Genomic DNA, 23611 nt, shown 5'->3' on the forward strand with positions numbered 1-23611 from the left:
GGATGCTGCACAGGGTCAGGGTCATACCAGCCTGGGCTACAAAATCAGAGAGCTCCTCAATGTCTCTTTTCATGTAGTCCAAGGAGGTACGTCTCAGGTCATTCATGCTGGCATGGACAATGACAGAGTCATATTTGTATGTGCTTTTGAGTGACCTGAGTGCGTGTGTCATATGGTGGATCTGTTAAATAAATTTGTTAGAATCAGACTGTAAAAATCATTGAGTATTCAAAAACAATGTCAATCAATAACAAACAATAATGCAGGAGAACTCAAGTATCTTATACTCTAATGTACATTAGGAGGCAAAAAACCATACACAAAGTTGTATAGAATTTTGACTGGTTTATTATCAGAAGTCTCCATTTTTTATACACTTCACTATCAGTTTTGCCCACCTCACTGACGTGGTCAGTGACAGGGTCTTTACATCATAGTAACTTATGAAAAGTGCTGAGATGGTATTTTCAAAAAATCTTTTTCCCATGAGAATGTTACAGCCTTGCAAGCACCTGGTCAGTCACGATGACCTCCTGAGGATGTAGCCAATTCAAGGCTCTTAGATTAGCTCGAACACAATGGATGAATGTCTCTTTAATACATTTCTTTGTCCCTTTCCAGCTGGACACTATCTCTGATAGTCTATTCTTCTGGTTGAAGCAGGAAGAAGATACACATGTGAACAGATTTATTATTTTCTAACTTTGCAAAATAATCTTTACTTGAAAGACATGAGCCAGGCTGTGCTTGAACGCTGCCAAGGCCAAATTTCTGATTACACTGCAGCTTGTGCTTCAAGCAATAATATGCAAGTTTATTTCTACTATTATTCTAGTAAAACAGAATTAAATGCATTACATATCATACTACTTTTCAAACTTTGTTCTCTATTATAGATTTAAGTACATTTATTCCTAACTAAGGCACACATTTCTCTATATATTTGACCACACAGCTTATATATGTTTGAATGTTTGAATACACATCTTCCTAAGCAGCATACATTGTAAATATATTTTTCTAGGCAGCATGTATGTAAATATATTTTATGTATGTAAATATAGATTTTTCTAACATTCTCCCTCCTGTTAATGCATTTCATTCTATTTGAAACATAAACAGTATTATTTCATTCCTTAGCTTTTCCTTTTCAAGGACTTTCAGCTAAGTTAGTCATTGGTTTTATATTTCAGAAAAGCATCATTTGAAATTAATCTTTTAATTTCAACACTTTGGTAAAAGTTTCAGTAGCAGATATATCAACAAATTTTGATTAATTTTTAATTTCACAGTAAAGACATGTTCCTATTAGGAGTATACCCACACAAATAGCAATTAAATGTTTAATCAGTGGGTTTGGGCCTGGTTTAGTCATTGCTGATACTTGCTGAATTACCTCTAGGTGGTCATTGATTTCATGTTGGTTGTCTGGAATGGTACCACCTCTTGCCGCTAGGGTGAAGTAAAGAGCCATTCGATTTTGTAGCACAACAGTTTTATTGCATTCAGTTCATTAGTCACCAATTCTAGGGTGGAAAAAGTTGCATTGTTCATGACTTTTGACAGCTTCCTCAGCTCCCAGATTGATTTGACTGCTCCATAGGCTGGTGGTATTCCTGCCCTGGATATAACACTGTTGCCCAAGTTCATATGAGTCAATTTACTTTTGTCTTTCACTGAATTATGGCCTTTTCAACCAGCTTCGATTTTACCAACTGGATTCACAGGTTTTTTTTTCACTGGACCTTCAGATTCTCGAGCTGTTTTCCACGTTTCTTATTTTACCCAAAGGTAATTCTGCAGTATGTCTTATTGCTAAAACCAGATAACCCAAAAACAACTGCGGACCAATTCTCAGGTAACCATTTATATGCCTTTTTCCCACAAATAAAATCATTACTTTGGTACTGATTATCCCTGCATGAAACATTTTTTTTATTCTTAATAGACAATTGCTTAGTTAAGACTGGATTGTCACATACTGCATTTAATGTAGTTTTCATTGAACTCAGATATGAATCATGGTTAGTATTACAAACAGTAACTTTTGACTTTAATGTAACATTTATAAGACATTGTTATATTACCATTACTCCAGCCCACCTGGAGGGTATTACTTTTGTAGAAACATACAACTCCTTTTTGTGTGAACAGGTAAAAATAAAGGAATTTTGCCCTGTGATCTCACAGTTTCTGTATAAAAAAAACTTTCCAAAGTCTCATTTTATCCCCAGAGGGACAGAGGATGTTAAAGTCTATTATATGTTGTTGGTATAGCTGTACAAACTCAGCAATTTGAAATGTGCATAGTTTCTGTATACACTTGCTTCATGGCCAGGTTTGGATGCCAGTCTATAACCAGTCCATCACGTCTTCTCACTTTCACTTGTGTGGTTGAGTGCAGGAAAACCACAATAAGAGAAAATTGTCACACTTATAGTTAACAAATGCACAGTTAAAATAATTATGCTATAGTTCTTGGGTTGCTCTGCTTTTTGTTTTCTTTACTCTTGGCCATTTTGCCCTTGTGTATCAGTCACAAAGTTTTATTCAGCTGAAAGTTCTTTTGTCTGAAAAAGAGTTAAACTGCAAAACAGATTTATTTATAAGCAGTTTCTTTATATAATTAGCTAGTGAACTGTCAGCCTCCAGCTCTGCAGGCATGAGAGCTTTTACTGAGGCACATAATATGCCCTTCCAAATACTACTTTAAAGGGGATCAAACCCTTTACATTTGTTACTGTTTTCATGCTCAGCAATGCTAGAGGTAAACAGCAAATCCAATTCTTTTGAGTCTCACTCATTAACTTTCTTAACTTGTTTTTTCCACCAGTCCTGCTGACTGTGGAAAAATCTCCCAAGCTGTTGAATTGTCTGATTGACAAAATGTGTCCCATTGCCACTATAGATTCTTTCTATGCCAAATCTAGGAATTATTTCCTTTGCCACTGTTGCTTCCTGGTTGGAAAAGCTTCTACCCATTTTGAAAACATATCTATGATCACTAAACAGTATTTCTTTCCTTCACATTTATTCAACTCTATGGAGTCCATACAAATAGTATGGAATGGATATGGTGGTGTAGGGAAACTCCCTTGCTTGTTTTAAATGCTCCTTGTGCATGGTGCTTGTTACAAGTATGACAAGCTGCACAAAATTTTATTGTATAATTTATGTATCCATATGTTTGGAATATTTTATTTACTAACTGTACCATCCCCTGTTGAGACATGGCTCTGCCCATGGCTCAACAATATCTAAATAAATTAGACGGTAATATTGTTTTTTTCCTTTGGAAATGTACAGTCCATTCTTAAAATTGCACCTTGTTTTACCCAGTTTTGTTTTTCTGCTGTTGTAGTAAGCATTTGCATTGTTTTTAACATGTCTAAATCTAAAATCTCAAAGGGCTGTAATTTTCATTAAAAATAAAGTTTCTGAGTCTGAGGCTGCTTGCTTTGCAGCTGCATCAGAAATCTTATCCTGTTGTTTTGTATGAGCTACACATTTACAAATAGCTACTTTGGTAGGCAACTGAATAGATTCTAATAGCTCCAAAATAAATTGCATGATTAATAGGTTTTCACTGGATGTAATCATCCTCTATTTTCTTTATTATTGTGCAAACACATGCACTGTAGAAAAGCATACTGATTATCAGTATATATGTTTACTTTTTTGCCTTTTACTAAAATACATGCTCCTGTCAAAATTACCAGTTCTGCTGCTTGAGCATACAAGTTGTGTGGCAAAGTTTGTGCTTCTAAATTTTTAGTGTCTGTAACTACTGCATACCCCACCAGATTTTTTCTGCATGAGCCATCCACGTAATATGTCACCTCAGCATTATCCAAGGGCATATCTGTAAGATCTTGTCTAGGTAAAGCTAACTGTTTATATGAGGTTGACTCAGCAGTATGGTCATACATGAAAGATGTCTAGCAGGAGAAAGGTATGCAACTTTTTCTTGTGGCAGAATTATTGCAACTGCATGAGGCATTCTCAATGTGAGAGGGTGGAATAACACCACTGAGACTGAAGCCTGTACTGCCATTGCTGCTGCAACTACTGCTTGTACACAGTGAGGCAAAGATTGCACCACTGGGTCTAACTGTGATGAATAGTAAGCTATGGGGCATTGCTTATCCCCATGTTGTTGCTTTAATACTGATGTCATGTACCAAAAAACGTTTGTGATAACTTGGAAGTCTTAAAACTAATGAAGAACAACCTGCAGAAAGCCATTTCTGCTTTTGTTTTCCATTGTAAAATAATTTGGTACCCAGTTCCAACAAAAATTAGTAAGAAAAGACATCATTTCTTTTAGTTGTTGGTTTGGGTGCTTGCAAAATTGCTGTTTTTCCTTTTTCTTTCCCCTTATCTAGTATTTTATCTTTATTGAATATCACATATCCCAGGTATTTAACCTGTGTTTTTTCCCAAAGTTGTAACTTACTTTTGTTTACTTTGTGTCCTTGTATTAATAAAATTTTAACAATGCTACTGTATTCATCCTGCACTGCGATGTCATTTACATAAAGTAAAATTTGACTACTTTCTGGTGGGTAGACCCTGCCAGGTTGCTAGCCATTTTTGTGCAAATATTATTGTATATGTATACCTTTTACCCTGAAATGTAAATGCAAACCAATATTGACTATCAGGATGTATAGGTATTGAAAAGAAAGCATTGCTTATATCTACCACAGTAAAATACTTCTGTTGTGGCTTTAAATCATTTAACAAGGTATGTGGGTCTGGCACCGTGGTGCTTTAGGTATTACTGCATTATTTACAGCTTATAAATCTTGTACTATCTGCCATTCCCGTTTGCTTTTTTAACAGGAAATAGGGTGTATCACATGGTGAATCAGGAGATTCTACCAGTAGAGTAATGCTGCTTATTATAGGCTTAATTTTTACTTTTGCATTCTTTTCCAAAATGTATTGTTTTTTCTGTGGTCTAAAAGCTGACTTTGGGGTAATTGTAACTGGTCCTGCTGCTTGAATAAGCCCTACATTTAACTTGCCTGTTGACCACAGAGTTGTTGGAATTTTACACAAGGCCTCCTTTTTCTTTTAATAAAATGCTAATCAGCTGTCCTTACTAGATTGCAAGTGTACAGCTGTATGTGTCTGTGTCAACCAATTCAGTTTTGTTTTTATATCCCTTGTCCTGACATTTTTAAATCAGTCTGTTTTCCCATTTTGTTACCTTTTTTCTAAGTCTGCCCATTTAACACTTTTGTTTTTGTCAAGCTGACATGTGGCAGTCTATTGGACTTATACAATCTCATGAACTCCTGAGGTAATGAACAGCTTACTACACTGTTTCCAGTATCCCAGCATAAAGTTTGTAATATTAATTTGTCAGCAGGATTTTTACTTATATTTCTTATTAGGTCCTGGTGTGCTACAGTAGTATGGAGTACAATGTAACAAGTGCTGCTGATCAGTGTCGAGGGAGGGTACCTTACTGATGGCTACGTTTATCAGTTCTTTGGTTACTGCCCCTGGACCAATCATAACTAGGTCCTGGCTGTACCAATAATAGGCTTCACCCTCTGATCACACCACAAGAGCATTCATTTGTCTTTGTGCTTCCATACCCTGCATGGTAGGAACTACTGCTATGCCAAATATCTGCACAAGGTCTTTTCCCAGTAAGTTTACTGGATATTTTGCAGAAACTACAATTTTACTTTTCTGAGTCATACCTGAAACAGGGTCAGTTATTGCTATATTATGGGAAAGTGGTTCCCTGTATAGCTGTCCATTTGCTGCTTTTACTAATATATAATCAGGTGATTTAGAATGTTTTGGTAACTTGAGGGGTGTATCAAAGTCCGTGACGCTCCTGAGTCACACAGGAATTTGACCTTTCTTCCCTCCACCAGAAGTGTTACTTGGTTTTGTATTTGCTAGGTAGAGCTCCAGGCTCAACAATGCTAAATCTAAAATTTTATTTTCATTTTTATTCTCTACATCTGTTTGTACTTCCTCTATTCCCTCTACTACATTCACATTTTCTTTTTGTTTATTAACCTTTCCTGATGATTTTTGGTTATTATCACTATCATATAGTCAGTCCACATCTCCTTTATCTTCTGTCATTGCTTTCTTATTTTGTTTATAGTCCCTAGCTAGATGCCCTTTTACCTGACTGTAATACAACTTCAGCAGTGAAGACTTGTGCCTTTTTTCTTTTTACTATTAAGGTGTCTTTCAGTACGTCTAGCATACTCAAGTAAGGCTTGCAGCCTGCTTGTTCAGTGATTTATCATATGCCTTGTAATAAAACTACTAACAGAGGCAATGCAACCTTTTAAAAATGTATTTTTTTAATTGTTGTTTTAAGCATTTTAATAATCTAGCATAATATCCATCTACTGTCTCATTTTCCTGTTGTATGCATTAATTAATGCAAGTCCAGTCTGCTCTAAGTTTTCATTTTTCAGAGATTCTGTCTGTTAGACCTTTCACTCTGTTGTCTAAAAATGTTTCAGAATTTTTTAAGCTTCTGTTTTTTTTTTTACAATTTGCTTCCTCAATCCACCTATGTGCTTGAGGTATGCCTAGTTGGTGCTGTTTTTCTTTTGCCTGACGCCCTGCATCAGATTAAAGCTTGTTTAAGGAGTTTAACTAGTGAAAGTTTATCTAGTTTACTATCAAATTTATAGTTGTTAACACATTTTGCAAAATATCTCACATTATCTGCTTACTGCAATTGCATATGCTTTACATTATCCGGATCTCGTGATCTCTTAGTGCACTGATTTCCCATGTCTTAAAAAGACTGTTACGTAACCCTTCTCTTGTACCACGTGGTATCTTATTTCCCCATATCCACAGTAGTGTCTAGAATGACTGTTTACTTTGCTTTGTTATTCCCTGATCTATGACTCAAGATACAATACTTCTCTCTCTCCCTGCTATCACAAACCTTAGCAATAGCACAGTGTAACCTGGTCCCTGATCTAAAACAAAGACAAAGAGGGAAATTCTTCTTACCTGAGCCTCCTGCTCTTACTGTTTTTCCTTGGGGCCCAGTCTTCCGCTTTTCAGCCACAGATCAGAAAGTGGACAGCCTCTTTACACACAACAATTCAGTCGGAGGTCTTTTCACTTTAAGAAGAACCATTTTTCAGCTTCTCCATTTATTAGCACTCATGCACTCTGTGACCTGCAGCTTACCAAGGAATTCGATTAGGACCAAAATGTTAAATAAATTTGTTAGAATCAGACTGTAAAATCATTGAGTATTCAAAAACAATGTCAATCAATAACAAACAATAATGCAGGAGAACTCAAGTATCTTATACTCTAATGTACATTAGGAGGCAAAAAACCATACACAAAGTTGTATAGAATTTTGACTGGTTTATTATCAGAAGTCTCCATTTTTTATACACTTCACTATCAGTTTTGCCCACCTCACTGACGTGGTCAGTGACAGGGTCTTTACATCATAGTAACTTATGAAAAGTGCTGAGATGGTATTTTTCAAAAATCTTTTCCCATGAGAATGTTACAGCCTTGCAAGCACCTGGTCAGTCACGATGACCTCCTGAGGATGTAGCCAATTCAAGGCTCTTAGATTAGCTCGAATACAATGGATGAATGTCTCTTTAATACATTTCTTTGTCCCTTTCCAGCTGGACACTATCTCTGATAGTGCTATTCTTCTGGTTGAAGCAGGAAGAAGATACACATGTGAACAGATTTATTATTTTCTAACTTTGCAAAATAATCTTTACTTGAAAGACATGAGCCAGGCTGTGCTTGAACGCTGCCAAGGCCAAATTTCTGATTACACTGCAGCTTGTGCTTCAAGCAATAATATGCAAGTTTATTTCTACTATTATTCTAGTAAAACAGAATTAAATGCATTACATATCATACTACTTTTCAAACTTTGTTCTCTATTATAGATTTAAGTACATTTATTCCTAACTAAGGCACACATTTCTCTATATATTTGACCACACAGCTTATATATGTTTGAATGTTTGAATACACATCTTCCTAAGCAGCATACATTGTAAATATATTTTTCTAGGCAGCATGTATGTAAATATATTTTTCTAAGCAGCATGTATGTAAATATAGATTTTTCTAACAGGATCCTAGCCCCCGATAGGCAGCTTACCATTACCCTCTCCTTGCTCAGCCTGGTAAGTGGGACGTCATTGCGTCTGACTATAGAGTCACCTATCACTAGTGTATCAGGCATAGTGTTTGGCCTTAAGGGCTGTGATTTATTGACACACCGATTTATTGAAGTATGTGTTGCATGTGTTATGTTTTCAGGTGGTGGATTTTTGGGTGTCTGCTTTGGGAGCCTCTGTTGTTTTGGTAAGTTTTTTTAATAGAGCCTCTGAGCATGTTGTTGTGTTATTATGTGCTTGATTTGCAGTTGGGATAGGTCTATGTGTCACTCTGTTTGTTGCGTGTGTGGTTACCTTCTCCTCCTGTCTGGTCTTGCCAGTCCTGAGTTGAGAGAGTTCAGCCTCCAGTTTGGCTATATAGTTGCATCTCTCACATGTATTTGTGTTTGTTGGGAGGAGGAGAGGGTTGTCTGTGTACATGAGACAATTATACCATTGTCTCAAGATTCCCAGATTAACCAGCTGAGCAGGAGAAGATGCTAGCAATCTACCACTCGACATGCTAGAATATTATAAGAGAGTGCTGTGCCTTTAAGGGAAGTGGTTGGGGTGGTAGGTGGCTGTAGTGCTACTTGAGTTTGAGAGTGCTTACTTAGAAGAGAAGCTTTGAGAACAAGTGCTATGCTTATAATATAACGAGTAGACTGGTTATTCTAAGAGTAGAGCTTTCTAAGGGAGAATTTGAAGAGCAGACTTGGCGGAACCAAGAAAAGTTTAACCCTGTTTAACCGGCGCTGTGCTATGCGCACAATCGAACAAAGCCACGCTAATGCGGATTTTAAACAGGGAACTTGAAAAGAGCTAGAAATGGTCCAAAACAACCAATTACTACAGCTCTTGTGCTGAGGTCACTTCCTTCAGGGACAGATAGGCTGCTCAAGGCTCCCCACTCCCACTGGTGAGCTAAGAAACTTCCTTCTTATCCAAGTAAGGTAATGGACAACACAGGAACTACACCACAGCCCAGAATGCAGCAAAGCCTGTAAACTGGTCTAAACTAGTCGAGGAGAGGCGGGAAAACAAGGATTATTTTTTTGTTTTTTTTGTTTTTAGATAGAATCATAGTATGAAATGTTTAAAGGAAAATATTTTTGAAAACTTTAGGTTAGCATTTGCAATAAGTCTCACTTTTTCATAAAAAAACTAGCTTTGAAGAATGCATTAACAAAATTAGTAAGATACAAAAAAATAAATAAATAAAAATAAATAAATAAAAATCAACATGGGTGCTGCAAGCTACATAAAAGTAAGATTTGAAGATTTGAACCAGGTACCAAACATTAGGAATCAGGCATTATACCTTTATTTAAGTCAACAGTCCTGCAAATCATAGTAACAGTTTCAGCATGTCAAAGAATTAACAGCATCATAGAAAGCTCTCATGTAGTCTGCTGACTTTGTGGACTCATCACTCGAAAGCTATCTGATGTAAGTTTCTCATCAACTTCCGCATTAATAATACTGTTAATATTTCAACTTAAAACTACACTCCCATGCTGTCTGGTGTTGTGTATCTCATATAAAGTTAGCAGTTATTGCAAAGTTACCAGTTCAGGTAATACTTGGTAATGTAGAGTCCTGAGATAGTTTCTGACTTCAGAATGTGATACTGAAAGTGGAGTTATGATGGTGTATTATTATCTTGTACTGAAAGAAGGAGGGATTCTAAGATGTTAAGTACATTGGAGAAACAGGGATGGCACCAAACACCAGATAGTCTCAAAATGAATGAGACATATAATTCAGGATGAGTAATGAGAAATGCTAAACTTTAGAAAGTATTTGTACTCATGTAGCATAGTATTCAGGATGACTAAAGAGAAATACCAAACTAAATATTTGCATTCTGATAAAAGGGAGCAACAAATGGCAGGAAGATAATGAACATAATGTAATACTGTAATACAAAAAAACATAATCTTGCAGTACTATAAAGGCATAGTGTATCAAATTCCAGACCAGCATTACAAAACATGCCTGGCTGCAAGTGGTAGGGCTGTGGCAAAAAGGGTCTGTTGGCATGATCATGGAAACCAGTGATTCAGGACATATTAGTCACAAAGAGGAGAGACATTATAATCAGTCATTTTGATGCATCTGAATCACTCTGTGATTACTGCACGTGCTACAGGCCATTTTATGTTGTCCTTGCTGTAATTACTGCTGTATGTTGATACATCATGTTAATACAGGCACCCCTCATTCACTCCATATACATATCCAAACACACACACACACATGCACACACGCACACAAACACACACACACACACACACACACACACACACACACACACACACCATGTTAATACTACAGGCACTCCTCATTCACTCCATACACATATCCAAACGCGCACACACACACACACACACACACACACACACACACACACACACACACACACACACACACACACACACACACACACCATGTTAATACAGGCACCCCTCATTCACTCCATACACATACCCAAACACACACACACACACACACACACACACACACACACACACACACACACACACACACACACACACACACACACTAATTAGGGAAAACACACAGACCCTTTCCCAAGCAAACTCACAGATGCACTTCTCCATTCACCCTTGTACACAAACCCAAACACACACCCCCTGCAGTACCTATCCCTTAACTAGCTTCCTCTGCTGTGACCACCCAGGAAGACACACGAATACACACGCACATATTCATAGGACATCATTCATACCTCTACATATACTCACATATGCTGCCGCACACATATGCACATGCAAATGCCTTCAACACTACCTATCTGCAAAACTTTCCAGCACATAAATATATTGTGATCTCACCCACTTAAAGTAATAAGTTAACAGGAACTTCTGTCTGAGTTAATTATGGCAGCTAGTGGTAAGTATTTACACAGCCAAGTGATTCTATAAATCACTTAGCTGTATAAAGCACTTACAACAGACATTTCTGGGGAGGATGACACACATTTCTGGGGGAAGAGTACATAGCTAATTAAAATATGCTGCTCCCACCAAATGCCACATTAGCATCTACAGTAAGTCAGAGGGTCAGCACACTGTAGTACTGCATCTCTTTGATGTAATCACTGCAGTAAAGCTGCCTAAGAATCAGAAATGGTTACCACCAATTGTAAATATGGCTTACTTCTGGTGATGACCTTTCTGAATCCTGTCCCAGGTGTTTTATGTTAAGGTCCAGTAGGTTTCCACTACAAAAAATCCCAAACTATCACTACATCAATATCAAACAATACTGACCACTTCATAATTCCCCACATACCTGACCCCACCATTCCTAAAAACTACTCCCCGATTAGACCCAGGTATATCAGCCACAAAACTAAACATTACCAAAAATTTATAAACTAAATTATGAAACTCATAATTAGCTTACATTACAGCCTGACAATGGATGGAGAAATCCACCCAAACCCTGGCCCATCCCCACCTGCTGATTCCAGTTCCCAAACTAATATTCTTTCTAACATAACACTGGCAAATAGGCCCCCTAATTCTCTCCTGACTTGCCAACTAAATATCAGAAGCATAAACAATAAGGTCCATAATCTGCATGCCCTCTTAGCAGTTTACTCCTCTGATGTATTATGTCTTACAGAGACCTGGCTAAAACTGTTAAATAAAGACAATGAGGTAATACCACCAGGGTACAACATACTTAGATTAGATCGTACTACTAGAAAGGGTGGTGGGGAAGCTGTACTGTAACAATGAGGTAATACCACCAGGGTATGACATACTTAGAAAAAAATTGTACTACTAGGAAGGGTGGTGGGGTAGGTGTACTGTAACAATGAGGTAATACCATCAGGGTACAACATACTTAGATTAGATCGTACTAGTAGGAAGGGTGGTGAGGCAACTGTACTGTAACAATGAGGTAATATCACCAGGGTACGACATACTTAGATTAGATCGTACAACTAGGAAGGGTGGTGGGGTAGCTGTACTCTATAAAAATACACTAGATGCTACTACAGTCTCCCTACAACCACCCCAGTTTAATAATGCAGAAATTATTATCACCAAACTACAGATTAACAAAAACATGCACAAACATTGTCTGTGTTTACATTCCCCCCGGTAACAATACAAACACCTTAGAGAACATCCTCCACTGGTTATCCAGTAATTACCCCTAAGAAAGTATGGTGCTTGGAGATTTTAATATTGATTGGGACACCTGTTCCTCGGAATCTCCTACAACCCATGTCAACCTACATGGCTTTGCACAGTTCATATCCTCCCACACCAGGATAGGCAAACCCAATAACTAAGACAGTATCCTAGATTGGATACTTATCAACAGCCACCCCTATATGTACAAGTCAAGGACCTTCCCAGATGACCTAAGTGACTACTTGCTTGCGTACATTATCAAGCTCAAGGTGGACAACCCCCAGAGACCACCTTTAACACCATTAGAAATAATAAGAACTTCAGCTCCACCAATTTTCAAAATGAACTTAAAGCTTACAGGTAGTCAATCCTAAAGCACCTTTCACTGGACGATGCAGTAGCGTACTTTAATTTCATGTTCCTTACTATTCTTGATTGTCATGCTCCTGCTTGCTCCATTAGAGCCAAAACAAAAACTGCCTTGTGGCTCTCAAAAGAGACCAAATCTAAAATCATAGCTAGAAATAAGGCATGGGACAAATGGCGTGCCACAAAAGCCCCACTAGATCAACTCAGATAAAGACAGTTAAGGAATCACACAAAAAAATCTGTTATACTAGACAAAAAATACTTCTACTACCATCTTCAAGAAAAACATCACAACAATCTTCAAAAGTGCTGGGCAGGAATAAACAAACTTCATCCAGGACAGTCCTCCACTCCTTCCCCATCAGCTTCCAACCATAAATCCCCAGAGGATATTGCAAATACCTTCCATAGTTTCTTCACAGCGACTATCCAATCCCTAGCCAACAAACTGGCACCCAGCTGCTCCAACCCAAATTCTGCCACAGTCAATACCCCACTCTCCTTTAGCTAATACCCCGCTCTCCTTTAGCTAATACCCCACTCTCCTTTAGCTAATACCCCACTCTCCTTTAGCTAATACCCCCACTCTCCCTTAGCTAATACCCCACTCTCCTTTAGCTAATACCCCAATCTCCTTTAGCTAATACCCCCACTCTCCTTTAGCTAATACCCCACTCTCCTTTAGCTAATACTCCACTCTCCTTTAGCTAATACCCCACTCTCCTTTAGCTAAAACCCTACTCTCCTTTAGCTTTCAGCCTGTTTCTACATCACTTATCAGATCTCTAATTAAGAAATTAAAAACAAATACTCTACCAGCTGATCTCCTCCCACGAGAGTATCTGCAAAAAACAGCAGATGCCATAGCATACCCCATTTCCATCATAATCAACAGAACCTTATCTGAAGCCACCATCCCCTCCATTTGGAAAATATTTCATGTAATACCAATCCATAAAGGAGGCAACTCCTTCGAACTATCAAACTTTAGACCTATAGCTATTCTGTCATCATTGGCTAAAATTATGGAGAAGTGTGTCCATAAACAACTTATGCATTATCTTACCCAGAATAAGCTGTTGGCCAACTCTCAACATGGTTTTAGGCCACACCACAGTACCACCTCAGCCCTCCTATCCTTCTCTAACACCATAAACCATAAAGAAATAATAACAAGCTTTCATCGGCCCTCATTTTAGATCTCTCCAAGGCCTTCGATATGGTCAACTACCAAATACTCATGTACACCCTTAAGGCATTCTTGCTAAAAAGCCATGCGCTTCAATGGTTCCAATCTTACCTATGTGATAGACAACAAGCCATCCTATGGCAGGTCAAACTATCAACCTGTCTACTTGTCACCCTAGGTGTCCCCCTGGGCTCCATACTAGGGCCCTTTCTTTTCTCTCTCTTTATTAAAGGAGTACAGCAGGTTTCTTTAATGTATTCCTCAACTTCACAGCCCTTTTCCTCCCTATTTACATTGTCCTCTGTAAAGCAACAACAATAAAGCATTTACAATTTTTATAATTCCCCTTACTTCTGTAACAGAAGCCTACCTTTTCATACTGTGATGGTTTCACTTACAAAATGATTCTCTCACATTTGAATAAAGCTTGCTGGAGTTGCCCAATTACTGACATCATTGAGGCCAGGCAGTGCAGGTACTTTTTTTTTATTTTTTTTTTTATCAGTTCCCTCCCCCAAAGTGACATCACCACAGCCATCATCTTATTCTAACTAAAATAATAAGACCCACCCATTCTGTGATGTCATGGCTCCCTTGTTCTTCCCCTAGCCTGAGTGCTGTTCATTTTATACAGTAGTAGTGTAGTAACACTGATGTTTGGAAACACAGAAATTTGGTATGCATACTTGTACATTCTACACGGCAAATGATGCTTAGATGGTGTATCGCTTGCATACTTCTCTGTTGTATTTGCACCAGATACTGCTAGTGTGCAGTGTGGGAATAGAAAGATTAAAACATTGCCCTGGTATCAGAGGTGGCAGTGCAACATATTCATAGTGGCTTAACATGAGAGTAGCTCTAAGTAAGCACCATGTGAAACCTGAATAAGCACCTAGAATTATTCAGTGCAGCTTCCACATCTTAAGTCTGAAAATGAATTCACAAACTCACATGAACAGGAGTATCTGCATATTGATGGCTAAAGGTGTATGGGCATGTTGGGTGGTTGCTACACTGCAAAACTTGTATGTAATGGTGGAGATATTTGGAAGGCATGAGCAAACACACCAGTATATTAAAGCCATAGCATCAATTGAACTGGAGGCTGGCAAATAGATTTAGTAAGTGATTTTGTCCATGCACAAATATTTCAACAGTGATTCTTTGCAGTGGCATCCATTATCTGATTCAAGGTAAGTTAACCTTGATGTCCTTTATTTAAAAAAAAATCAATAAAAAATGTACTTTGTTATAAGTGACTTCTGGACACAAGAAAAAGGAAGGGGAAAATATAACAATGTGGTTTGTATGTACAAAGACAAATCCAGGGACACTGCAAAAGGTTTTTTTTGCAAACCAACCAGTGGAGTAAAAACATATAAGGCAAACACTGCATACCAACACACTTTGCACATGTAAATCTCAATTTTTAACAAGGTGGAAGCATGAAGTTATACCTTAACACTTTAATAAAGATCTAAACTGGTTAATAGTATAAATGTTTTATTCTTTAGCTTCTTGGTGCAAGACCTTACTGGATGGGATTGCAGTCAAGTAAGGCCATGGCTATAGTGCAGCAAAGAAATGTCCCCTCTAACAAAGGAAATGCTAGAGCAAATATTAAATTACATGAGTCAAGCGCCCTGCTGAGATCTGCCAAACAATGGAATTACCAGGTCAAATTACCCTCACGACTTTGACAGCTAGGGAAGCTAAGTGTTATGGGGAGGGGAGAAGTAAATGGACTGGAATTCATTGTCTCACAAATTAGTGCCATTTAAACTAAATTAGAAAAAGAGGCAGCAGTAAACAGCACTTTGAGTGTGTTCTGTTGCATTTGCACTGTTTCTGTTTTAAGTAATCATCCAGCAGCAGGTAATGTTACTTAAACTATTCTATTTTACTCAGTACTTTGTACGCATGCAACATCTATGAAATGACAGGAACTTTAGGCAAACGGAGGCCCGCATGATGTAACATTTTTGAGCCAAACAATGATTTCTGGGATACTGGATGGCAACCTGATTTATCCAAACCACATCAATATACCAGCCACCAGGTGGTCAGAGTCTGGAATTACATATAAAAATATTTAAAATCCTGTAAATAAACCAAGAGTGCTGTTAAAGTGTAGGAAACATCATGCCATGATGTTTTAAACATGTTTTTTGAGTCTGTGGGTGCAGTACTCCTTTAATGACCTTCCCACTGTCATCCCAAATGCTACCTGTATCCAATATGCGGATGACTCCACCTTGATTTGTTCAGCTACCGCCCAGACAGATCTAATGACATTAACCCAGAATACTTTCAATATAGTTGAAAACTGGCTTTCTAACCGTCAGTTGATATTAAACCCTAAGAAAACAAAGTTGTTTCTTTTTTCCCTCACTTGTAAGTCTTCCTTACTACTCTTTACCATAAAATTTAATAATGGCACCATTATCTCCCCAGACGCGCAAACCAAACTCTTAGGGGTCACAATAGCCAACACCTTCAAATCTGATATCCATGTCAATCAAATTATCAAAGCCATTAACAAAAAACTTGGCTCCCTCTATAAGACCAAACCTTTCCTTACTCCATTTGCTTGGACTGCTATTGCTCATTCCCATCTACTCTCAACTCTTCTCTATGCCTCCCCTCTACTCACTAATTTGAACAAATCCACTCTTAGCAAACTCTCCAGCTGTTATAACCATATTGCTAGATTAGTAACAGGCATGGCCTATAGGAACCATCACTGACACAACCTAAATCTTCTGGGGTGGCTAGAATGGCCTATCCTACTTCAGTACAACCAGCTTATAATTGCCCACAAAGCTCTCAATCACCCTGATAATATGCCTGCACTTAAAAATATCATCCACCCTTATAGCAACCTGAGGTCACTTCTCTCTTCTAATAAACTACTGGGTCAAACATCCAATATCAACAACTATGCAGGGGGCACTCTGTTTGCTAACTCTGTTGGCAAAACCTGGAACTCTCTTCCTGCTTATCTTATTCTTAAATCCTCTCTTACTCAGTTCAAAAAAAGCCTCAAGCTATACTTTAAAACTCACTGGCCATGTCCTTGTTCAAAACCTGACTAGATCCTCCTCTATAATCTGTAATCATATTACATTGCCTAGTCAATTTGTCATCACTGTTTTAAAAATGTATGATTATATTATCTGCTTGCTCAACTGGAGCCTGTAAACTGTGTGTAACTTTTAATCATTTTGTGATTTTTACTGTATGTCCTACCTTGGAGGTTTTCTCCCCAGGCCTCCACTGAAAATAGACATGTACCAGTCAGACTATCCCCATCAACAAATGTAAAATAAAATAAAATAAATAAAATAACTAAAAATGAATGATAACACACTTACATGCATACACACACACACACACATACACACACACACACACACACACACACACACACACACACACACACACACACACACACACACCACACTATCTATCTATCTATCTATCTACACACACACACACACACACACACACAAACACGCATATCTATCTATCTATCTATCTATCTATCTATCTATCTATCTATCTATATATCTGTCTATCTATATGTTCATATAAAGTAAACCTTTAAGTTCCTTGGTGAAGGTTTAGTGGTTGACCTCAGCTTCATGTTCTTGGGAGGTGAGCACATTGCCTTTACACCTTGGAATCTGCATGCCCTTGAACAGGTTCAGATTTATGATATGCACAATTAACAACATCCATAAAGCCATAATCATGCCTCACTACTACTTGGCTGCATAACTCAACTTCATTGCTCAAGAACTCTGTACAAAGCTAAAATAATGGATGGACAAAGACCCAAGATCAGGGACAATTTTTAATACTGTTCTTATTCACTTAAGCAGTTGTTACTCTGAACAATAAGAAATATCGAACTATAATGTCTGACTTTACAGACTGTTTCTAATCCTCGGTAATTTAGCAGAAAATCAAATATTTTAAAAGGGACAGGGCCAAAACATGAGAAAAAAAATCTGCAAATCAGAGGCAGTTAAGAGGATACATTTTTATTAGTTATTACAAGTTGTGTTCTGAAATAATAAGCGCTCTTCTTTAACTACAAAAATGACTTTTCTAAACAACTTCTGATTATGCACTGCAAGGCCTTAATAAGTTTGACAAGAACATATGGTTGTATGGCATTCTAACCTTTAAATAAATTGTTATACAAAGCCTGGGTATGGCATGCTAACCTTTAAATAAATTGTTATACAAAGCCTGGACATCTGGCTTCACTAAATAAAGGCATGCAGAAAAGAGAAAAGTAATGTACTCTAGCTTCAAAAGTTAACCTCTTACTGTGAGGAAAGCGGGGTGGGTTATCGTTGACATCTGTAATTACGATGGTCACAGTAGTCGAACCAGACAGTCCCCCCATCTGGCCTGCCATGTCAGTTGCCTGGAGAACCAGTTCATATCGATCTTTGGCTTCACGGTCCAGATCTGGCACAGCTGTCCTAATCACACCTGCAAGGCACAAAACAGAAGCGACACTACGGGAGACAGTTTCAAAAAAGTTCCTTTTTATCCAAACAAATAAAACAATAATAATATTAACAATGTTCTATTATTACCCTGGTCCCTTTTCAAACTTTTCTAGTCAAAAACTGTAGGGTCACTTCATATAAATTTCTCAATAAAGTTTCACAGTAGGTAAATTATGAATTTATCTGCATACTTTTCAACAAGATTAAAAACAAAATGAAATGTGGACATTTGTCATGAATACTGGACTTCAGAATGCACCATGCATCTGACAAGAAACACTCTTAGAGCTTACAGTACTGAACCTCAAAAGAAAGGCATTCTCACAGGGACATGGCACAATGTTTGTAATAGCTGATGGTACATTATTTTTACATTTGATAACTGCATTACTTTGCATAAAAAGTACTTATAGCTTAACAGAAGTCCCCACTAAATATCCCTTAGTGTTTTTGTCCATCTGCTGTATATACTGCACTTTGGCTAAGTAATTAAATAATTTTTCTGTATGATATTCTAGAAAATAACAAAACACAAAGTAATTTATTCTACCCCCTTTATCACTCCAAAGAAAAGATGGTAATACAAATTTGTTTAGTCAATCTGAAACTGAGAAAATGTGCATGTAAGTATATAGGTATAAAGAAAAAAAAAACAGCAAGGCCTGTCTGACTATTTGGGTAGAAGAAAACATTTGGAGGTTCTAATTTATTTGGGTAGATGAGGGTGACAGTGTTTGGACAAGCTAGAGTGTGATGAGAATATGAGCAAGAGAAGAATGCACCTCCAGGAAGTTAATACAAAGCTCCTGTGTGGATAGGACCTGGTATCAGAATGGTTTACAGCCTGAGGTGCAAGGAGAACCTGGGTGATACAAACTAAAATGACAGCAAGGCTATTCACTTAACTCTAACAGTCTGCAGGTGAAGTATTACACTGGACAATGGTCGCGGCCATTTAATTTTAGAGGATTTAAAGTTTCTGACAACAGATGAAAAAATGAGCTAATGAGTTTCTGGATTGTTCAGAAAAAATGCTAAAGCCATCATGTGAACACTGATTGAATATTTTAAATGCTCTGGGATAATGACATAATAGCATGGATATAAAGAAAAAAAAAGAATGCTAGCCAAATGATGTGTATGGCTTATGGAAATGTTCTGATTTTTAGAAAGAACATGGAAAGTGGTTGGATGTTGGAATAATGGTCAAGGTGTTTACCTCAAAGACACAAAGTAAAGGGTTGGATTTCCATGTTTGAGGTTATATGGTGAAGCTTAAAATGGCCCACAAGGGCAGCTAGACTAATTTTTATTTATGAAGTCTGCTGGCTGAATGGTGAAGGGATGATGAAGCAGGATGTAGCTATAGTTAGAGATACAATTACTATGCATAAACCAACACCCAGTGTACTTGGAGCTACTGAAATAACAAGAGTCAGAATTCATTCAAACCTCTCTTCACAAGAATTCTATTCTATACTACTATGACTGGAAACAAGCAGGCCTTAATTAAAAGGACTGTGTTATTAGAAGTCATGGTTACTAGATGAATATCACTAGGGTCTATTGGATAATTAACAATATTAATTTGGATATCACAAAAACCTGTGACAGATGGAACAAACATAATGGTTTTCATCCTTACTGAAACAGAGACATGACTTTAAATGACCATTAAAAATATGATAGAAGATAATGCAATGTGACTGCATTTCAGGAAAACGACATCAACGTTTATTTATTTAAGCAGGTAAATGTTGGGAGGATGGCCTAATGGTTAAGGTGCTTGCCTTACAAACACAAGGTGCAGGGTTTGAGCCTCACAAGGGATAATTGGCTAGGCTTAAAATGGCTCATAAGGGCAGTTAGCCTAGTACTAATCTATGAACAATCCTATGAACTAAGTAAATTGTGCCTATTTGGACTCTTTCAGTCCAGAAGCAACAAGGCTTAATAAAATATATATAATGGCAATTAAATGCTGCTAATTAGCTACTGTATGCCTGTAAGATGTAAACCTATGAGGTATGCTGAGAACATGGAAAATCTACAGATGGTGTCCACAGGTCTAAATCTTAGTGTATTAGGCACAGATCTCACCTCTGTGGCACCATCTTACTTTGCCTAATAGGAGGAATGAATAAGAAATGGGGGAAATGCTGTAATGTTATAATCAGTCCTAGAATGGGTCTTATCTTGATGGAAGTAGAAGTGTAAAGGAAAAAAAAGTACAAGGACATTGGAAACCAGCTGGAAAATCCAGGGGAGTAAAATTAATGCTGCCTTTCTGGCCAGCTAGATTGATACCACTTTAAATTGTGTTCTTATTTGGTATATGCAAAACATGGGAGAAATAATACTGGCTGTAGGAGTCGAAAAGATAATCAGGAGAACAGAAGAAAACAAATATGTAAGCAGGTTTTTTAATCACTAAATGTGAAGTTAAGAGCCAAGAAACAGAGGGGCTGGTATGTGGATACCAGCTTAAAGAAAAGAGATGAGAGAGACATTATTATCAATGCAGAGTCAAGTAAAGCTAAACATGAAGAGAGGTTTCTTTTATGGGGTGACTGAATTCTATTCTTTCACTACTTTTATCCACATTGCACAAAAATACAGATGTAATGACATGAATGCTCCTTCTATCTGTGTGGGTAATTGGATCATTCTCAGGATTTCCTCCTACATCCAGAAAACATAGTCTGTGAAAATTTAATGTCCCTAACATCTGAAAGAAGAGCATTGTGAGTTGAGAGAGTTAAGCATTGAGAGAGGATTGTGCGTGTGTGTGTGTGTGTGGGGGGCTGTGACAGACTGATATCCTCTGTGGGATTAATTTCTCTGCCTTGCAGCTGCTGAACACCAGCAAAAGCCACACATTGCCTGAAATCCTGAAATGGAAAAGACATGTATTCAGACAGTTAATGAATAGTCAATAATTAGATAAATTGATGGGTAAGATATTTCAAAGCAGAGTGGGTGCCAAAACTGCAAAAAGGCAACAACAACTACTGGTAGATTACCCTTACAAATTTCACTCTCTTATCTTCTTGAAAAAAATGAGCCAATCAGAGCTGGTCAACAATAAACTTTAGTAGAAAAACACAAAAGCAATGATTTTTTGGGAGCCCCCTCCTGCACCTTCTATTGGCAATTTTGCAACTCATACTACTTTACTTACAAACAGTAAGTTTATGGCCATCCAATGGTGAAGAAAGGAAAAACAGAGAAACATCTTGAAAACACGATAACACTTAATACACCAATAGCAGTCACCTTTCTCCACTAAAGCAAAGGAAAGCACTGACAGGGAATTATAAAATCAACAAGTTGCTGCAAGGTGGATAGGTGGTCATCAAGTTATATTTTGGCAACATGTGGGGATACTCTTTGACATGCACAACAGATACAAAATCCCTTTACAATGAAAATATTCTAATGTCAGCTGTATGGCGTAGAGGATAGGACCCCTTTCTATGACCCAAGTAACTGATGTTTGATTAGTGGCCATGTAGGAGCAGTCTAGAAAGAGAGAAGAATAAAAGGGCTATACCCACACATTTTTATCTGAGGAGAGGGATAGGGTGCAATGCTAGGGAGGGGTGTAGTTGTTGTTGTGCTGTTGGAATTCCAGATACCCCAGTGGAGTATGCTGCATGTCAGCAGAGGGTGGGGATACAAAGGGGACATGACTTGTACTTCACAGAGGTGGAGAGTGCCTTCATAATGTCCCAATGTGTGCCTGTTGAGGGTGGATCATAAGATAGGCATGCAACCGCAGAGGTGGGGACAGTCATCTCTCATGGGATGAAGAGTGTGAGTCTGAGCCTGAAACCAGCAAGGTAGGGATGGGGATTAAATCCTCCAGCCCACAGAATGATGCTCTTCAAATAATCAGCCCAACCCTCACTCCAAGGGGACACAGAGAAAAGAATGGGATAATTGAATGGCAGAGGAAGTGGATCTCATAGATATTTGAGAGAGTGGACAGAAAAGCAAAAAGTATTCAGTTTCGGGATGAATCTAATGGGAGAATCTTCTTGACACCATCAGGCAAGTGACAGGCCTGATAAAACTAACACAAGAAAATATAATAATGAAAAATCTACATTTTGCCATGCTGAGGATATAGTAAGATGAGTTTTCTTCTACCTTTGCCAACATCTTTTGTAAAGTAACAGTTTCTTCTTCTATTTTTCTCTGTAATTATCCAAGCAGATTAAATATAATTATGTTGAGGACGAGACTAGGGAGAACTACACACTATCATTCAATCTGTGATGCATCCAGCTAAGTGAACTGTCTGTTACGGAAGTGAATACAGTAGGACTTCACTGTTACCTAGTTGTTTATCTGAAAAAGTGCCACATTTGCCATCAACAGTAGCAGTTTATAACATTGGAACAACATCCCTAGAAAGCTAATTCAAACATTGAGATTTTTATACACTGCTGTCTACAAAGCAAAATCAGCAAGATATGCAGTATAAGAAATCTGTGATAATTGTAAAGTCACATTGCACTTGTTGAATTTTGTATTCATTTGGGCACTTCTTAGCAGATTGGCTCTATAGTTCATGCAAATTAAGTGCTTGCATGATTTAAGAAATTTCACTCTGATCTTTCTGATGAAGCATACTGTTTGACTAAATATTGAATCTGCTCACAGTTATTGTCACTGTTTATTTTATTTATCCTTTGTGGAACAGATTACTCCAACTAACCTATGGCCTCTTTACATGGGGTAACCTGAGATGGGATTTATACCACTAGGGCGAATTTGGGCAGGGCATTTTGGAACTTTTTGATATTTGCCATTGACTACATCCACCTCTGCTACCACCAACCTAATCAGACTGGATCTTTGTTTAACATCTCATCTGAAAGACAGTGCCCTCAGGAGTGTAGCAATCCTCACGCCTCTTTAGGTACACTACAGTGTCAGCCATCAATCTACCCGGTGTTGGAATAGAACTGACAGCTTTCTGCACCACAATCGAGTATGCTACTAGTTGCACCACTGACTAGCCTCATTATAAAGTTAAACTACCATTCTCTGTGAGATTTGGTTCTCTAAATGAGTGTGATAATATGGCTACAGCAATGTAATTTCAAGAGATGAGGAATAATTGTTAAACACAAAATAAAGCATTCAACACTGCTAAAATAATTGTAATACAGAGTGACATCACTAAAACTGAAA

General features: G+C 37.8%; 1 protein-coding gene across 1 annotated transcript in view; it reads right to left on the reverse strand.

Annotated features, from left to right (window-relative positions):
- CDH22 (cadherin 22) overlaps positions 1 to 23611 on the reverse strand; it is a 3413183-nt gene that overhangs the window by 1306915 nt on the left and 2082657 nt on the right. Inside the window, exon 6 of the mRNA XM_044090249.1 lies at positions 18222 to 18389. Coding sequence (XP_043946184.1) covers positions 18222 to 18389 — 168 coding nt within the window. The remainder of the gene's footprint in view (positions 1 to 18221; positions 18390 to 23611) is intronic.

The sequence above is a fragment of the Protopterus annectens genome, chromosome 12.part0 (genome assembly GCF_019279795.1).
Source record: "Protopterus annectens isolate FY-2018-M chromosome 12.part0, PAN1.0, whole genome shotgun sequence".
NCBI classification, from domain to species: Eukaryota; Metazoa; Chordata; order Ceratodontiformes; family Protopteridae; genus Protopterus; species Protopterus annectens.